At 42.6% G+C, this 20,046-nt stretch overlaps 1 protein-coding gene across 2 annotated transcripts; it reads left to right on the top strand.

Moving 5' to 3' along the window:
• Nucleotides 1-16,296: 16,296 nt before the first annotated feature.
• On the top strand, nucleotides 16,297-18,945 carry LOC125556055. Of its 2 annotated transcripts, XM_048718857.1 has the most exons (7): nucleotides 16,297-16,365; nucleotides 16,446-16,559; nucleotides 16,791-17,072; nucleotides 17,161-17,421; nucleotides 17,680-17,723; nucleotides 17,926-18,112; nucleotides 18,635-18,945. In XM_048718857.1, the coding sequence occupies exons 1-7, from the start codon at nucleotides 16,297-16,299 to the stop codon at nucleotides 18,899-18,901; spliced, it is 1,224 nt and encodes a 407-aa protein (XP_048574814.1). In that variant the 3' UTR covers nucleotides 18,902-18,945. The 2 variants fall into 2 exon arrangements, 1 of the variants encoding a protein (XP_048574814.1); XR_007304985.1 differs by lacking the exons at nucleotides 16,297-16,365; nucleotides 16,446-16,559; nucleotides 16,791-17,072; ... (1 more) ...; nucleotides 17,680-17,723; nucleotides 18,635-18,945 and adding an exon at nucleotides 18,196-18,272 and having other exon boundaries at nucleotides 18,022-18,112.
• Nucleotides 18,946-20,046: the final 1,101 nt, after the last annotated feature.

Below are 20,046 nucleotides of genomic sequence, written 5' to 3'. Positions count from 1 at the left end.
TCTTCTCCTATCGACCCCCAAAGAAAAGAAAAGAAATAAAACTATTTACACGGGAAAGCTCCCAACAAGCAAAACAAGAACGGGAAATATTTTTGGATTTTCTTTTTAATTACTACTACAAGCATGGAAATTAAACTAACTAAAAGCTACAACTAATTTTTTTTGGTTTTTTCTTAAGGTTTATTAAACACACAAGAAGAAAGCATAAAAAGGAAATTAAACTAGCATGGATGATACAATGAAAAAGTGTGAGCACCGACATCTAGCAATGAGGGTGTGGACATAAATGTAATGTCGGTGGGAAATACGTACTCCCCCAAGCTTAGGTTTTGGCCTAAGTTGGTCTATGGCCACGGCTGGGCTGGCGGATATCCATAATAGTAGCTGGGGTCGTACTGCGATGCCGCGGCTATCGCCTGCTGAGCTGCAGCGTGGCGACGAGCGGCCTCCTCTCTCCTCTCGTACTCATCTGCCTCCTCTCTGGTAATAGTATATCCTCCTCTTGCCTGATAATCAAAGAAGGCAGGAGCAGGGAGAGTAATATGGAAAGCACGACGTCTGGCAAAGATTAATCGGTACTGGAGAGGTGATTCATTCCTCTCGACAAACTGGTGGTGAACCATAGCATTAAAATCTAGATAAGCAGGCGGTAATTCAATATCATCTTCGCGTATGGCTATACCAAGAAAATTAGCGATGTGGGTTGCATAAATTCCACCAAAGAAATCTCCATTAAATCTATTAAGATGCAACCTACGTGCAACGATGGCTCCCAAATTATAAGATTGGTCTCCTAACACAGCACTCCTAAGAATACTGAGGTCAGGGACACACATATGACATGCCTCATCTTTACCATTAATGCATCTACCTATGAAGAGAGCAAAATAATGTATAGTAGGAAAGTGAATGCTCCCTATGGTAGCTTGTGTAATATCTCTAGATTCTCCTATAGTTATGCTAGCAAGAAAACCTCTAAATTCAAATTTGCGAGGATCCCTTATACTACCCCATTGTGGAAGTTTGCATGCAGTGGTAAAATCCTCTAAGTCCATAGTGTAAGATTTATCATAAAGATCAAACAGGACAGTTGGAGAATTACGTGAAGTTGAAAATTCAAACCTCCTCACAAAGGTACTGGTGAGGTTGTGGTACTGGCTGCACTTCTCTTCCTCGAAGCTCATGAGATCAGCGTTACGCAAATATGCGTTGAATTCTTCCTTAATTCCCGCTCGATCCATAAAGTTCTCAGAAGGCCATTCACAAGGACGCATTGGAGCGTCTCTTGGTGGCTCGTCATCAGCATCACGCATTGCAAGCCTGGGTCCTTGCTGCCTTGAAGAACCACCTTGGAACATTTTCCTAAGCATTTTTCTTCCTCTGAAAAATTCTGAAAATTTTTAGTAACTTCAAAATAAAAGTAAACCAAACTCAATAATATTGATAGCAACTACTCCTACAAGTGCCTAGGGCCTATATCATGCATCAAAACTACTTTTGACCATATAAATTTGACATGCAAGCTCAAGAACAAGGTCACCTAAGCAGCAAAAATTTGCAATGAATAAAGCACTAGAACAAAAACTAATTGGACCAATGGAGGAGTCACATACCAAGGAACAATCTCCCCAAGCAGTTTTGTGAGAGGTGCTTTGAGCAAGGATATCAAAAATGGTAGCAAAGTGAGCTAGAACTCGTGCTTGAGCTGGATATTCGTGTTTGTGGGAGGAAGATGAAGTGTGTGGGTGCAGGAATAAGTGGAGGAGGGCCACCGTGGGCCCACGAGGCAGGGGGCGCGCCCGGGGGGTAGGGCGCGCCCTCCACCCTCGTGGGCAGGTGGTTGACCCCCCTGCTGTGTTCTCAGTGCCAAATATTCTCAAATATTCTGGAAAAAATCATATTTAAATTTCAGGGCATTTGGAGAACTTTTATTTTCGAGGTATTTTTATATTGCACGGATAATCAGATAACAGACAGAAAAATATTTATTTTTATTTTATTTAATATAAATAACAGAAAGTAAAAGTGGGGTACAGACGGTTGTGCCTTCTAGTTTCATCCATCTCATGATCATCAAAAGGAATCCTCTAACAAAGTTGATCAAGTCTTGTTAACGAACTCATTTCGAATAACATGGAACCGGAGAAATTTCGAATAACACTATGTTACCTAATTTCAGTAGGTGTCAACTTGCTCAAATCAAGTCTACGATATAAAGAGAGTGGCATAACACTAACATCGGTTCCAATATCACATAAAGCAGTTTTAACATAATTTCTTTTAATAGAGCATGGTATAGTGGGTACACCGGGATCTCCAAGTTTCTTTGGTATTCTACCCTTAAAAGTATAATTAGCAAGCATGGTGGAAAATTCAGCTTCCGGTATCTTTCTTTTATTTGTAATAATATATTTCATGTACTTAGCATAAGGATTGGTTTTGAGCATATCAGTTAATCGCATACGCAAAAAGATAGGTGTAATCATTTCAGCAAAGCGCTCAAAATCCTCATCATCCTTTTTCTTGGATGGTTTGGGAGGAAAAGGCATGGGTTTCTGAACCCATGGTTCTCTTTCTTTACCATGTTTCCTAGCAAAAAAGTCTTTCTTATCATAACGTTGATTCTTTGATTGTGGGTTATCAAGATCAACAACAGGTTCAATTTCTATATCGTTATCATTACTAGGTTGAGCATCATCATGAACATTATCATTAACATTACCACTAGTTTCAGGTTCATTACCAGATTGTGTTTCAGCATCAGAAATAGAAATATCATTTGGATTCTCCGGTGTTTCAACAATAGGATCACTAGAAGCATGCAAAGTCCTATCATTTTTCTTTTTCTTCTTTTTAGAAGAACTAGGTACATCTATATTATTTCTCTCAGAATCTTGCTCAATTCTCTTAGGATGGCCTTCAGGATACAAAGGTTCCTGAGTCATTTTACCAGTTCTAGTAGCCACTCTAACAACATTATCATTATTTTTACTATTCAATTCATTGAGCAAATCATTTTGAGCTTTAAATACTTGTTCTACTTGAGTGGTAACCATAGAAGCATGTTTACTAATAAGTTTAAGTTCACCTTTGACATTAGCCATATAATCACCCAAGTGTTCAAGCATATTTGAATTGTATTTCAATTGTCTAACAAAATAAGCATTAAAGTCTTCTTGCTTAGCCATAAATTTATCAAACTCATCTAAGCATGGGCTAGCAAATTTAGTAAATGGGATTTCAGCTTTATCATATCTGTAGAGAGAATTTACCTTTACTACCTGTGTTGGGTTATCAAGACCATGAGTTTCTTCAATAGGTAATGGATTAAGATTATATGTTTATTCAATAGGCGGTAAATTAAGACCATGTATTTCTTCAATAGGAGGTAAATTCTTAACATCTTCAGCTTTAATACCTTTTTCTTTCATAGATTTCTTTACCTCTTGCATATCTTCAGGACTGAGAAATAGAATACCCCTCTTCTCTCGGAGTTGGTTTAGGAATAGGCTCAAGAATTGGCTCCGGAGGTGTCCAGTTATTTTCATTTGTCAACATATTGTTCAATAGAATTTCAGCTTCATTCGGTGTTCTTTCCCTGAAAACAGAACCAACACAACTATCCAGGTAATCTCTGGAAGCATCAGTTAGTCCATTATAAAAGATATCAAGTATTTCATTTTTCTTAAGAGGATGATCAAGCAAAGCATTAAGTAATTGGAGAAGCCTCCCCCAAGCTTGTGGGAGACTCTTCTTCAATTTGCACAAAATTATATATATCCCTTAAAGCAGCTTGTTTCTTATGAGCAGGGAAATATTTAGCAGAGAAATAATAAATCATATCCTGGGGACTACGCACACAACCAGGATCAAGAGAATTAAACCATATCTTAGCATCACCTTTTAATGAGAACGGAAATATTTTAAGGATATAAAAGTAATGAGTTCTCTCATCTTTACTGAACAGGGTGGCTATATCATTCAATTTAGTAAGATGTGCCACAACAGTTTCAGATTCATAACCATGAAAAGGATCAGATTCAACCAAGGTAATTATATCAGAATCAACAGAGAATTCATAATCCTTATCAGTAACACAGATAGGTGAAGTAGCAAAAGCAGGGTCAGGTTTCATTCTAGCACTTAGAGATTGCTTACTCCATTTAGCTAATAACCTTTTTAGTTCATTTCTATTTTCGCAAGCTAAGATAGCGAAAGAAGCTTCTTGATCAAAAACATAACCCTTAGGAATAACAAGTGATTCTTCATCATCACTTTCATCAGTATCATCAGATTCAATATTTTCAATCTCTCTAGCCCTAGCAATTTGTTCATCAAGGAAATCACTAAGTGGCACAGTAGTATCAGGCATAGAGGTAGTTTCATTATAAGTATCATGCATAGCAGAAGTGGCATCATCAATAACACGCGACATATCAGAACGAATAGCATAAGCAGGTGTAGGTGTCGCAAGCTTACTCATAACAGAAGGTGAATCAAGTGCAGAGCTAGATGGCAGTTACTTACCTCCCCTCATAGTTGAGGGATAGATATTGGTTTTTGGATCTCTCAAGTTCTTCATAATGATAAGCAGATATATATATATCCAAAGTGACTTAAAGAATAGAACTATGCTCCCCGGCAACGGTGCCAGAAAATAGTCTTGATAACCCACAAGTATACGGGGTCGCAACAGTTTTTGAGGGTAGAGTATTCAACCCAAATTTGTTGATTCGACACAAGGGGAGCCAAAGAATATTCTCAAGTATTAGCAGCTAAGTTGTCAATTCAACCACACCTGGAAACTAAATATCTGCAGCAAAGTATTTAGTAGCAAAGTAATATGATAGTAGTGATAACGGAACAAAAGGTAACGGTAGTAAAAGCAATGTTTTTGGTATTTTGTAGTGATGATAGCAATAGCAACGGAAAAGTAAATAAGCGAAGAACAATATATGGAAAGCTCGTAGGCAATGGATCGGTGATGGAAAATTATGCCGGATGCGGTTCATCATGTAACAGTCATAACCTAGGGTGACACAAAACTAGCTCCAGTTCGTCAATGTAATGTAGGCATGTATTCCGAGTATAGTCATACGTGCTTATGGAAAAGAACTTGCATGACATCTTTTGTCTTACCCTCCCGTGGCAGCGGGGTCCTTACGGAAACTAAGGGATATTAAGGCCTCCTTTTAATAGAGTACCGGAACAAAGCACTAACACATAGTGAATACATGAACTCCTCAAACTACGGTCATCACAGGTAAGTATCCTGATTATTGTCACTTCGGGGTTAACGGATCATAACACATAATAGGTGACTATAGACTTGCAAGATAGGATCAAGAACACTCATATATTAATGAAAACATAATAGGTTCAGATCTGAAATCATGGCACTCAGGCCCTAGTGACAAGCATTAAGCATACCAAAGTCATAGCAACATCAATCTCAGAACATAGTGGATACTAGGGATCAAATCCTAACAAAACTAACTCGATTACATGATAGATCTCATCCAACCCATCACCGTCCAGCAAGCCTATGATGGAATTACTCACGCACGGCAGTGAGCATCGTGAAATTGGTGATGGAGGATGGTTGATGATGACGATGGCGATGGATTCCCCTCTCCGGAGCCCTGGACGGAGTCCCGATCAGCCCTCCCGAGAGGTTTTAGGGCTTGGTGGTGGCTCCGTATCGTAAAACGCGATGATTTCTTCTCTCTAATTTTTTTCTCCCCGAAACACAATATATAGAGTTGGAGTTGGAGTCGGAGAGGCAACAGGGGGCCCACGAGGTAGGGGGGCGCGCCCCCACCCTCGTGGAGAGACGGTGGGCCCCCTGGCCTTCATCTTTGGCAGGTATTTTTCTTATTTTCTGAAAAGTGGCTCCGTGAAGTTTCAGGTCATTCTGAGAACGTTTGCTCCTGCACATAAATAACACCATGGTAATTCTGCTGAAAACAACGTTAGTCCGGGTTAGTTCCATTCAAATCATGCAAGTTAGAGTCCAAAACAAGGGCAAAAGTGTTTGGAACAGTAGATACGTTGGAGACGTATCACAGATATTAAGTTATCCAGGTGTGGTTGAATTGACAACTTAGTTGCTAATACTTGAGAATATTCTTTGGCTCCCCTTGTGTCGAATCAATAAATTTGGGTTGAATACTCTACCCTTGAAATGTTGCGATCCCCTATACTTGTTGGTTATCAGTGGGCAGGGGCACCCCAAAGGCACACCAAGATTTCTCTTAGCCATGTGCGGTGCCCCCCTCCACCGTTTACTCCTCCGGTCATAGTGTCGTAGTGCGTAGGCGAAGCCCTGCGTGGATCACATCACCATCACTGTCACCACGCCATCGTGTTGTCGGAACTCTCCCTCGACCCTCTACTCGATCAAGAGCTCAAGGGACGTCATCGAGCTGAATGTGTGCTGAACATGGAGGTGTCGTACGTTCGGTACTTGGATCGGTAGGATCGTGAAGACGTTCGACTACATCAACCGTGTTAACCTAACGCTTCCGCTTTCGGTCTACGAGGGTACGTGGACACACTCTCCCCCTATCGTTGCTATGCATCTCCTAGATAGATCTTGCATGATCGTAGGATTTTTTTTGAAATTGCATGCTATGTTTCCCAATAGTGGCATCCGAGCCAGGTCTATGCGTAGATGATATGCACGAGTAGAACACAAAGAGTTGTGGGCGATAATAGTCATACTGCATACCACCAACGTCTTACTTTGATTCGGCGGTATTGTTGGATGAAGCGGCCCGGACCAACATTACATGACCGTGTTCATGAGACTGGTTCTACCGACGTGCTTCGCACACAGGTGGCTGGCAGGTGTCTGTTTCTCAAACTTTAGTTGAATCGAGTTTGACTACGGCCGGTCCTTGTTGAAGGTTAAAACATCACACTTGACGAAAAATCATTGTGGTTTTGATGCGTAGGTAAGAACGATTCTTGCTAGAAGCCCGTAGCAGCCATGTAAAACTTGCAACAACAAAGTAGAGGACGTCTAACTTGCTTTTGCAGGGCATGTTGTGATATGATATGGTCAAGACGTGATGATATATAAATTGTTGTATGAGATGATCATGTTTTGTAAAAGTTATCGGCAACTGGCAGGAGCCTTATGGTTGTCGCTTTATTATATGAAATGCAATCGCCATGTAATTGCTTTACTTTATCACTAAGTGGTAGCGATATTCGTAGAAGCAATAGTTGGCGAGACGACAACGATCCTACGATGGAGATCAAGGTGTCAGGCCGGTGACGATGGAGATCATGACGGTGCTTTGGAGATGGAGATCAGAGGCACAAGATGATGATGGCCATATCATGTCACATATTTTGATTGCATGTGATGTTTATCCTTTATGCATCTTATTTTTCTTAGTATGGCGGTAGCGTTATAAGATGATCCCTCACTAAATTCTCCCTGAGTATGCACCATTACTACAGTTCGTCGTGCCGAGACACCACATGATGATCGGGTGTGATAAGCTCTACGTTCACATACAACAGGTGCAAGCCAGTTTTGCACATGCAGAATACTCGGGTTAAACTTGACGAGCCTAGCATATGCAGATATGGCCTCGGAACACTGAGACCGAAAGGTCGAACGTGAATCATATAGTAGATATGATCAACATAGTGATGTTCACCATTGAAAACTACTCCATCTCACGTGATGATCGGACATGGTTTAGTTGATATGGATCACATGATCATTTAGATGACTAGAGGGATGTCTATCTAAGTGGGAGTTCTTTAGTAATATGATTAATTGAACTTTAATTTATCATGGACTTAGTACATGATGGTTTTTGCATATCTATGTTGTTGTAGATCAATGGCCCATGCTACCGCTTCCTTGATTTTAATGTGTTCCTAGAGAAAGCTAAGTTGAAATATGATGGTAGCAACTACACGGACTGGGTCCGTAACTTGAGGATTATCCTCATTGCTGCACAGAAGAATTATGCCCTGGAAGCACCGCTAGGTGCAAGACCCGCTGCGGGAGCAACTCCGGACGTTATGAACGTCTGGCAGAGCAAAGCTGATGACTACTCGATAGTTCAGTGTGCCATGCTTTACGTCTTAGAATCGGGACTTCAAAGATGTCTTGAACATCATGGAGCATATGAGATGTTCCAGGAGTTGAAGTTAATATTTCAAGCAAATGCCCGAGTTGAGAGATATGAAGTCTCCAACAAGTTCTATAGCTGCAAGATGGAGGAGAATAGTTCTGTCAGTGAACACATAGATGGAGGAGAATAGTTCTGTCAGTGAACACATACTCAGAAGTCTGGGTACCATAACCACTTGACTCCGCTGGGAGTTAATCTTCCTGATGATAGTGTCATTGACAGAGTTCTTCAATCACTGCCACCAAGCTATCAAGGCTTCGTGATGAACTATAATATGAAAGGGATGGAAAAGAGGGCAAAGTGGAGAAGGGGAACTTCAAGAAGAGCAGCAAGTAAGTTACTACTCAAGGGAAGAAGCCCAAGTCTGGATCGAAGCCTGAAACCAAGTGCTTCTACTTCAAAGGGACTGATCACTGGAAGCGGAACCTCCCAAAGTATTTGGCGGATAAGAAGGATGGCAAAGTGAAAGGTATATTTGACATACATGTTATTGATGTGTACCTTACTAATGCTCGTAGTAGCGCCTGGGTATTTGATACTGATTCTGTTGCTCATATTTGCAACTTGAAACAGGGGCTACGGATTAAACGAAGATTGGCTAAGGACGAGGTGACGGTGTGTTGGGGAACGTAGCATGCAATTTCAAAAAAATTCCTACGATCACGCAAGATCTATCTAGGAGATGCATAGCAACGAGAGGGTGAGAGTGTGTCCACATACCCTCGTAGACCGAAAGCGGAAGCGTTATGTTAACGCGGTTGATGTAGTCGAACGTCTTCGCGATCCAACTGATCCAAGTACCAAACATACGGCACCTCCGTGTTCAGTACACATTCGGCATGATGACATCCCTCGAGCTCTTGATCCAGTATAGGGTCGACGGAAAGTTTTGTTAGCACGACGGCATAGTGACGGTGTCGATGATGTGATCCGTGCAGGGCTTCGCCTAAGCACTACGATAATATGACCGAGGTGGTAAACCATGGAGGGAGGCACCGCACATGGCTGAGGAATAGTTGATGTGCTTTTGGGGTGCCCCCTGCCCCTGTATATAGAGGAGGAGGGGAGGAGGCGGCCGACCTAGGGGGCGCGCCAAAGGGGGGAGTCAACTAGGATTCCCAATCCTAGTTGGACTTCCTTTCCTTTTTCGGAGGGGGGAAAGAGGGAAGGGAGAGGAAGAGGAGAAGGAAAGGGGGCTCCCTCCCTAGTCCAATTCAGACTCCCTATGTGAGGGGGCGCGGCTACCCCTTGTGGGATGCCTCCCCTCTCCCCTATGGCCCATGTAGGCCCAATATTCCCCTGGGGGGTTACGGTAACCCCTCGATACTCCGGAAAAATCCCCGGATCACTCGGAACCATTCTGATGTTCGAATACAACCTTCCAATATATGAATCTTTACCTCTCGACCATTCTAAGACTCCTCGTCATGTCTGTGATCTCATCCGGGATTCCGAACAAACTTCAGTCACCAAAACACATAACTCATAATACAAATCGTCATCGAACGTTAAGCGTGCGGACCATATGGATTCGAGAACTATGTAGACATGACCGAGACATATCTCTGGTCAATAACCAATAGCGGAACCTGGATGCTCATATTGGCTCCTACATATTCTACGAAGATCTTTATCGGTCAAACCGCATAACAACATACGTTATTCCCTTTGTCGTCGGTATGTTACTTACCTGAGATTCGATCGTTGGTATCATCATACCTAGTTCAATCCCGTTACCGGCAAGTCTCTTTACTCATTCCATAATGTGTCACCCCGCAACTAACTCATTAATTAGTTACATTGCTTGCAAGGCTTATAGTGATGTGCATTACCGAGAGGGCCCAGAGATACTGATGACCCACAAGTATAGGGGATCTATCATAGTCCTTTCGATAAGTAAGAGTGTCGAACCCAATGAGGAGCAGAAGGAAATGATAAGCGTTTTTCAGCAAGGTACTCTCTGCAAGCACTGAACTTATCGGTAACAGATAGTTTTGTGATAAGATAATTTGTAACGAATAGCAAGTAATAAAAGTAAATAAGGTGCATCAAGATGGCTCAATCCTTTTTGTAGCAAAGGACAAGCCTGGACAAACTCTTATATGAAGGAAAGCACTCCCGAGGACACATGGGAATTATCGTCAAGCTAGTTTTCATCACGATCATGTGATTCGCGTTCGGTAGTTTGATAATTTGATATGTGGGTGGACTGGTGCTTGGGTACTGTCCTTACTTGGACAAGCATCCCACTTATGATTAACCCCCATTGCAAGTATCCGCAACTACAACAGAAGTATTAAGGTAAACCTAACCATAGCATGAAACATATGGATCCAAATCAGCCCCTTACGAAGCAACGGATAAACTAGGGTTTAAGCTTCTGTCACTCTAGCAACCCACCATCTAATTATTACTTCCCAATGCCTCCCTCTAGGCCCAAACAATGGTGAAGTGTCATGTAGTCGACGTTCACATGACACCACTAGAGGGATGACAACATACATCTCATCAAAAAATCGAACAAATACCAAATTCACATGACTACTTATAGCAAGACTTCTCCCATATCCTCAGGAACAAACGTAACTACTCACAAAGCATATTCATGTCATAATCAGAGGGGTATTAATATGCATAATGGATCTGAACATATGATCTTCCACCAAATAAACCAAGTATCATCAACTACAAGGAGTAATCAACACTACTAGCAACCCACACGTACCAATCTGAGGTTTGGATACAAAGATTGGATACAAGAGATGAACTTGGGTTTGAGATGAGATGTTGTTGGTGAAGATGTTGATGGAGATTCACCCCTTCCCGATGAGAGGAACATTGGTGATGACGATGGCGATGATTTCCCCCTCCCGAAGGGAAGTTTCCCCGGCAGAACAGCTCTGCCAGAGCCCTAGATTGGTTCCGCCAAGGTTCCGCCTCATGGCGGCGGAGTTTCTTCCCCAAAGCTTGCTTATGATTTTTTTTCTCAGACGAAAGACCTCATATAGCAGAAGATGGGCATCCCACCGGGGAGCCCACAAGGCAGGGGGCGCGCCCAGGGGGGTAGGGCGCGCCCCCACCCTCGTGGCCGGGGTGTGGGCCCCCTCTGGAACTTCTTTCACCCAATATTTTTTATATATTCTAGAAATAACTTCCATGAAGTTTCAGGACTTTTGGAGCTATGCAGAATAGGTCTCTAATATTTGCTCCTTTTCCAGCCTAGAATCCCAGTTGCCAGCATTCTCCCTCTTCATGTAAACCTTGTAAAATAAGAGAGAATAGGCATAAGTATTGTGACGTAATGTGTACTAACAGCCCATAATGCAATAAATATCGATATAAAAGCATGATGCAAAATGGACGTATCAACTCCCCCAAGCTTAGACCTCGCTTGTCCTCAAGCGAAAGCCGATATCGAAAAATATGTCCACATGTTTAGAGATAGAGGTGTCGATAAAATAAAATACAGACATGAGGGCATCATGATCATTCTTAGAACAGCAACATATATATATATATTGTCATATGATCTCTTATGATAAAGTAACAATTCAATCACAATTTCAAGTATGAATCATAAACTTCATTGAAAACTAACAAACTCTAATCTCAGTCATTGAGGCAATTGCAATTTATCATAACATAGGAAAGAGTCAATATAAGAGATTTTCAGGAAGTCCACATACTAAACCATCATTTAGTCTTTCACAATTGCTAACACTCACGCAATACTTATGGGTATGGAGTTTTAATCGGACACAGAGAAAGATAGGGGCTTATAGTTTTGCCTCCCAACTCTTTACCTGAATGGTAACGTCAACAATAATAGTTCATGCAAACCCACATCTAATTAGCCATATATATTAGGATCTTTCCAACACATTGTGCTTGCCAAAGGATAAAATGTAAAAAGGAAAGGTGAAGATCACCATGACTCTTATATAAGGTAGAAGATAAAAGTAAAAGATAGGCCCTTCGCAGAGGGAAGCAGAGGTTGTCATGCGCTTTTATGGTTGGATGCACAAAATCTTAATGCAAAAGAACGTCACTTTATATTGCCACTTGTGATATGGACCTTTATTACGCAGTCCGTCGCTTTTATTTCTTCCATATCACAAGATCGTATAAAGCTTATTTTCTCCACATTAATAAATCATACATATTTAGAAGGCAATTTTTATTGCATGCACCAATGACAACTTACTTGAAGGATCTTACTCAATCCATAGGTAGGTATGGTGGACTCTCATGGAAAAACCGTGTTTAAGGATATTTGGAAGCACAAGTAGTATTTATACTTGGTGCAAAGAACTTGGCTAGCATGAGAGGGAAAGGCAAGCTCAACATGTTGGATGATCCATGACAATATAATTTATCTCAGATGTAAGAAAACATAACCCATTACGTTGTCTTCCTTGTCCAACGTTAACTCTTTAGCATATCATACTTTAATGAGTGCTCACAATCATAAAAGATGTCCAAGATAGTACATTTATATGTGAAGACCTCTCTTTCTTTATTACTTCCTATTAATTGCAACGATGACCAAAACTATGTTTGTCAACTCTCAACAACTTTTATTCATCATACTCTTTATATGTGAGCTCATTACTCTCCATAAGATCCATATGATCTCTTTATTTCTTTTTATTTCTTCTCTTTTATTTTATTCCCTCAAGATCATAGAAAGGTAATCAAGCCCTTGACTCAACACTAATCTTTATTATATATAGCTCACGGACTCGATTACATAGAAGGATCATAAAGCAAAACTCACAACTAGATCATACTAAAACTTTATTCTACTAGATCAAGATATTATCAAAAAGATCGAACCAAAAAAATCGGTAAAGATAAAAGTTGTGATGGTGATATGATACCGGGGCGCTCCCCCAAGCTTGGCAGTTACCAAGGGGAGTGCCCATCCCCATGTGATTATGTCTCCTTCCTCTGAGGTGGTGATGAAGGAGTTGTTGATGATGTAGGCTTGTCGTCCATCTTCCAAGGCATAAGCTCACCATAATAGAAGGATGATCGAGTCTCCGGAATCCTCAAATCTGCAGCCAAACTCATCCTCTTGAATCTATATTCATACTCATAGTTTTGGTTTTGCAGGTCATAGATCTGGGCTTGGACGCGCTCGATTTTCCCGTGAAGCTTGAAGATGGCCTCCCCAATGTCCTTGGTGTCTAGCTTGTGGTTGTTGGTGAACTCCGTGATCATTATGTGATTGGAGTCGAGTCCACTCTCCACCATCTCCTGACACTTGAAAACTTGTTGCTCCATTGCCTCGAGCCTTGTCTCCACGCTTCCGGTCCTCCTCGGTCCCTCCACATCGCGGATGTGCAACAACCCCTCACGCATCTCAATGGTTTGAGGGTGTTGCATCACTTCCGTGAGGTAGGGGTTGATGACCTTCTCGAAGAACTTGTCCTTGGGGGCACTTGAAGACACCATGGCGATCTAGATCTGTCAGAAAAATAGCTCGAAACAAAGACAGGAGATATTTGCATGATACGGTGGTCAAAACCTTCGGGAGATTATATAATGAATTTTTACCGACCAAAAGGAGTATCGTACAAGAAAACAGAGTCCGGGGGGCACACGAGGTGCCCACGAGGCAGGGGGCGCGCCCAGGGGGGTAGGGCGCGCCCTCCACCCTTGTGGAAGCCTCGTGTCCTTTCCGGTCTGCTTCTTATTTTCCTATTTTCTTAAATATTCCAAAACAGAGAAAAATTGCCACTATAACTGTTTTGGAGTCGGTTTACTTACCGTACCATGTACCTATTCCTTTTCGGAGTCTGAAACGTTCCGGAAAGTGTCCCTTATGTATTCCTCCGGGGTTACGGTTTCAATAATATTAGTTTCAACATTTATAGGATTACCTGACATATAATGTTTGATTCTTTGACCGTTCACCACCTTCGGATTTGTGCCTTCCAAGTTGTTGATTTTTATGGCACCGGAATGATAGACCTCCTTGATAACGTAAGGACCTTCCCATTTAGAGAGAAGTTTGCCTGCAAAAAATCTTAAACGAGAGTTGTATAGCAATACATAATCACCTACATTGAACTCGCGCTTTTGTATCCTTTTATCATGCCATCTTTTAACTTTTTCTTTAAACAGTTTGGCATTCTCATAGGCTTGGGTTCTCCATTCATCAAGTGAGATAATGTCAAATAACCTCTTTTCACCGGCAAGTTTGAAGTCATAGTTGAGCTCTTTGATAGCCCAATATGCCTTATGTTCTAGTTCGAGAGGTAAGTGACATGCTTTATCATAAAACATTTTATATGGAGACATACCCATAGGGTTTTTATATGCAGTTCTATAGGCCCATAATGCATATCAACTTTCCTGGACCAATTCTTTCTAGATCTATTAACAGTCTTTTGCAAAATTAATTTGAGCTCTCGGTTACTCAATTCTACTTGACCACTAGACTACGGGTGATAAGGAGATGCAATTCTATGATTAACATCATACTTAGCAAGCATTTTACGAAAGGCACCATGAATAAAATGTGAACCACCATCAGTCATTAAATATCTAGGGACTCAAAACCTCGGAAAAATAACTTCTTTAAGCATCTTAATAGAGGTGTTATGATCAGCACTACTGGTTGGAATAGCTTCTACCCACTTAGTAGCATAATCAACAGCAACTAAAATATGTGTATACCCATTAGAGGAAGGAAAAGGTCCCATATAATCAAAGCCCCAAACATTAAATGGTTCAATAACAAGTGAATAATTCATAGGCATTTCTTGACGTATACTAATATTACCGATTCTTTGACATTCATCACAAGACAAGACAAACTTACAGGCATCCTTGAAGAGAGTAGGCCAATAAAAACCGGATTGCAATACCTTATGCATAGTTCTATCTCCAGCGTGGTGCCCTCCATAAGCCTCGGAGTGACACTTGCGTAGGATCTATTCCTGTTCATGCTCAGGTACACAACGCCTAATAATACCATCTACTCCTTCTTTATAAAGATGTGGGTCATCCCAAAATTAATGTCTCAAATCATAGAAAAACTTTTTATTTTGCTGGTATGTGAAACTAGGTGGTATAAATTTAGCAACAATGTAATTAGCATAATCAGCATACCATGGAGCAGTGCTAGAAGCATTTATGAAATTTAATTGTTCATCAGGAAACCTATCATCAATAGGTAGTGGGTCATCAAGAACATTCTCTAACCTAGACAAGTTGTCTGCAACGGGGTTCTCATCTGGCAGAAATCACATATTTGACCTGAGGGCCAAATCAAATCACAAACTGACCTCGTTCCGAAAAAATTTCACTCTGCTGACCCTTTCGTGTGGCGCCCGACAGCTGGGTGCCACACACTACTATGCAGCGCCTCTCTCTTGGGCGTCGCACCTCCTGCCAGCGTGGCAGCCTGGTCCAGGTGCGGCCCCACAGACAGCACTGCAGCGCCTCAGACTTAGGCGCCACACTTGTATTGTGCAGCGCCTAGATCTTGGGCGCTGCACTATGAGTTAAAGTGCATCGGCCCAGCCCGTCCAGGTAGTTCTTCCCCCTCTCCGCTCTCTGGACAGAGAGCAGCGGCGGCGCCCCCATCGAATCCCCCCCCCCCACATCCCTCTCAGATCTGAAGATTTGATCCGTGGATTCGATCTCCAATCCATCCTACTAGGTAAACTCCTTCGTTCCCTTTCTTTTCCTCCGTAAATTTGTTGCCATTTTAGATATTTGTCCAAGATTTGATGGAACCCTTGATTTGCTTGATTTGCTTGATTTAGGATGTGTATTCATAGTGGTAGTATTGTAGTGTTGTTGCTTAGTTCACAATATATAGTTCTTGTTAGTGAAACCCTAGATTGTTTTGTTTATATATATATATGAGATGCCTATTTATATAGATAACAATGAGATGTTGAGTTTTGTAGAGATATATGATCTGTTTTTTTAGATATATATTAGATGTTGATTTTATTTGAAATATTAGATGTTGAGTTTATTTGAACACATATGACATATTCATTGTGTGAGAAGGAGATGTTGAGATTCTTGTAATTGAACACATATTAGATGTTTAGTGTATACCGATATTTGAGATGAAGATGAACTCATATATGTTTATTGTTTGAACTTTGTAAGGATGGTTTGGCTTCTCGACGATGTCTACGACATGAAACACCGGGCCTACATGATGCGCGAGAAGGAGATGGTAATAACGAGTAATCTAAATATTTTGCCTTAAGTTGAAATTTACATGCCCTAAGATTTGTCATTACTTGTTTTTTGCAGAAGCTTGAACCTTCGAAGATTCGGTATCACGGGGTCTCTGGTCCTGCCATGCCTTACGATGAGCGGTACACACCGTACATCAAGCAGGCAGGACTACTCCCGTGGATTCAGTTGGTCAGCCGGTCCACGCCGAATCTGAACGCTCCACTGGTGTCCGCTCTTGCTGATCGGTGGAGGCCGGAGACGCATAGTTTCCATCTTCGGACTAGGGAGATGACCGTGACGCTCGAGGATGTCTCGTTGATCACCGGTCTTGCTATCGACGGGATGCCTCTCTGTATGAGCACCGATTCTGATGGGTGGCGCGAGCAGATGATTGCTCTTATCGGTATGGCTCCTACCAAGGCTGAGGCTGATGTAGAGGAGGGAGAAGAGAAGAAGAAGGAAAGGAAAGCAGCCGGAGCTGCTTTCATGTGGATTCAAACTCACTTTGCGACGTGCCCTCCGGATGCCACTGATGATATGATCCAGACACATGCTCGTGTCTACATGTGGTATGTTGTGTCGAGGACTTTGTTCCCTGACTCCACTGGCAAGAACGCTCCATGGATGTGGCTGAAGGCGTTGACCGTCTTCGATAGAAAATGGAGCTGGGGTTCAGCGACTCTTGCCTACTTGTACCGACAGGTAGTTGGTCTGTTTTGTGATCAACTCATTTCTTCATTAGCAATGCAAGCTTGCTGTCAAGTTAACATTGTTTTTCTTTCATATGCAGCTGGAGGATGCATGTTGCAGGATCACAGGTAGTGCAGGCATTGGTGGTAATATGCTTCTACTTTCTGTATGGAGCTGGGAGCGTCTGCCTATTGGATGCCCGAAGAGCGTCAGGTTTAATCCTTGGTATGAAGATGAAGATGACGAATTACGGCGCCCCACTTGGGCTTACAAGTGGGATGTGGTTTCCAAGATGACGAACGATGTCAATCTCATGTACCAGAAGTACGTTGCCAAGTTGGACACGATTACGCCTGAGCAGGTAACGAGGTCATTACTTCAGTCATTTCTCATGTTTGCCTGAAAAAATTCACCAATTTTGCATTCTTTCCCTATTTCATAGGTGGAATGGCAGCCATATGGCGCCAATGACAGACTTGGGTACACCCCGGAGTTTACCATCAACCCGATGTGCTTGCGGGATAGGGATCTCTGGCGTATGCGGTGCCCACTGATATGCAACTGGGCTGTTGAGTTTCATTTGCCACATCGTGTGTGTCGTCAGTTTGGTCTGTTCCAGCCTCACCCGCCGGAATGGGTGGATACGGACAAAGCACTTCATAGGTAAGAGAGCATGAACCGTATTGACTAAGCATCATCACTCCTTGATTTTGCTAATGTTTGGTTTTGTACCATGCAGGTTGGACAGGAGAAGGCAACGGAAGATAAAGGACTGGGACAAGCATCATGCTTCGTATGTTACCCGCTTCCAGCTTTGTGTGGAGGAAGCTCGTAGCAGTGCACGCGCCAAGCTTCGTGAGCATAGTCCACTTGCTTTTGATAACTACATACGATGGCTTCTTGAAAATACTCAAGTTGAGATATGCCCGCTGGCATATAATGAGGATATTCTTGAAGAACCTGTAAACTTTGAGGATCTATCAAAGGGGAAGTACAACAGAGATGTCAGGGTAGGGCACGGAGTCCCTGCTGTTCCGGTGATTAACTATGTGGTAAAGTGTTTCTTCTTTACTTTCCGGTTGGCCGTATTACACATGTTTGAATGGCTAACGTGTTCATTCTTTCTCATCCGCAGCGCACCGAGATCAAGAAAGCAGCTGATGAGAGCTAGTCTATTCTGGAGGAAACACCGGCTGGAAAAGGCAATGATGATGGTTCACTACGAGCATTCCTCAAGGTACAAATCGCATTCACTATGAGAGGTAGCCTATGTTGCGGAGTTTCATATCTTCCACACTTGTTCATGTTACAGCGTCAGGCCAGGAAGTTAAGGCGGTTAGCAAATCTTCTCGGTTGCCGTGATCCCGAATTTGATGAACCATCTGCCTCTAGGTTTGGTACACCATCAGCCCCTCATCTCACCATCAGAGGGACGATGTGAGTTCCTCATATGCTTATCAGGATGATGAGGGTGCGGTCACCCAAGAGGTATGACTAATCCTTTAGATGTGATTCTCACTTGATTACGACGTCGGTCTTCACCATATTGTTTGATTGTGTGATAGGGCGATGAGCTTGATGATGACATGACTTTGGCGGACGCTCAACTTCGGTCCCCATATGTGTTCAAGCCTAGGCAGCCTAGACGACGGTACACGCCCAACGACTTTGACAACAGAGGCAACCCAAAGGTGGTCGTAGGGACCTCGCGGATGGCTAGCTTGGATCATGAGGCGGAGGAGGAGGCGGAGGAGGAAGTGCAGGAAGAGCAGGCTCGTCCACCCAGGAAGAAGAAGATTGCCTGTAGGCGTGGCACCAGGAACACGCGCGGAAGGCATTAGTGTTTGTTACTATGGAAGTGCTCTATTGTAGCCGTTTCGTTAGGTTGATGAACTTGTTGGGTTATGTTATATGTTGGTGAACTCTTACTATTATGGTATTTGTGTTTGCGAACTAGTAGTAACGTTGAATTGTCCTAAATGATGTGATGTTCAAGTTATTAGTTGTCTTTGTTCAGTATTTGTCCTAAATGATGTTGTCTTTGTTCAGTTGAATTGTTTAGTATTTGTATTTGCCAAAATGGAATCTGTTTCTGCAGTTTGGCAGTTAACAGCACTACAGCGCCTGACAGTCAGGCGCTGCACTGTACTATGCAGCGCCCAACGCCTAGGCGCTGCACCTCACAGTGCAGCGCCCGTCTCATAGGTGCTGCTTCACTGGCCATGGCTACCCATAGGGCCACATAAGGCTTTGAGCACTGGCGATCCACGAAAATTACCAAGTCATAGTGCAGCGCCCCAGAGCAAGGCGCTGCACGTTATAGTGTGACGCCCGTCCGTTCGGCGCTGCATAGAACAGTGCAGCGCCTTTGTTCTGGGCGCTGCACGGTTGTTTACTACAAAAACAGAGTTGACAGCACATTCATTCACCGGAACATCATAATACTTACAATGACTGCATCATCACAGCAATTTGAACAAACAAAAATTTTATGTCGACGAGTTCATAACTTAAGACAATTCATACACAAACATTTAGCCAAAAAGACACAGTCATTTACGTCTCATATCACATAGTAGCACACATTTTGGTTCATAGAAAAGGCCATGGTCCTTGTCCCTTCTTCTTCCTCTCTTCTTCTTCTTCTTCTTCTTCTTCTCCCTCCTCCGACCACCAAGGGAGCTCACCTTTCGCCTCCGTGTCCTCCACCCCCTTCATTGTTTCCATACCTATGAAAATGTCAATATAATAGTTAGTCACACAATGCAAAATGACAACACAAGCATTGAGCCAAAAGAACAAGATCATAGTAAGTCACATATGGCAATGGTCCATTGAGCCAAGTGAACATTCCTCCACCACGGCCGCTGCCAAGGCCAAGATCACCACCACGGCCTCTACCACCACCACGGCCTAGACCACCACCACGGCCTCTACCGCCACCATGGCCTCTACCGCCACCACGGCCTAGACCACCATGTTCTTA

Source organism: Triticum urartu, chromosome 5 (genome assembly GCF_003073215.2).
Source record: "Triticum urartu cultivar G1812 chromosome 5, Tu2.1, whole genome shotgun sequence".
NCBI classification, from domain to species: Eukaryota; Viridiplantae; Streptophyta; class Magnoliopsida; order Poales; family Poaceae; genus Triticum; species Triticum urartu.
Note: the sequence above shows the minus strand (reverse complement) of the source record. Positions and strands in the feature narration are given on the sequence as shown.

Excerpts from the sequence above, each read along its gene's own strand:
- LOC125556055 (XM_048718857.1), top strand. The coding sequence starts at position 16,297 with ATGGTTTGGCTTCTCGACGATGTCTACGACATGAAACACCGGGCCTAC. Across the intron at positions 16,560-16,790 it reads TACTCCCGTGGATTCAGTTG|GCTGAGGCTGATGTAGAGGA; the intron begins GTCAGCCGGTCC and ends GCTCCTACCAAG. Across the intron at positions 17,422-17,679 it reads ACACGATTACGCCTGAGCAG|CCTCACCCGCCGGAATGGGT; the intron begins GTAACGAGGTCA and ends GGTCTGTTCCAG.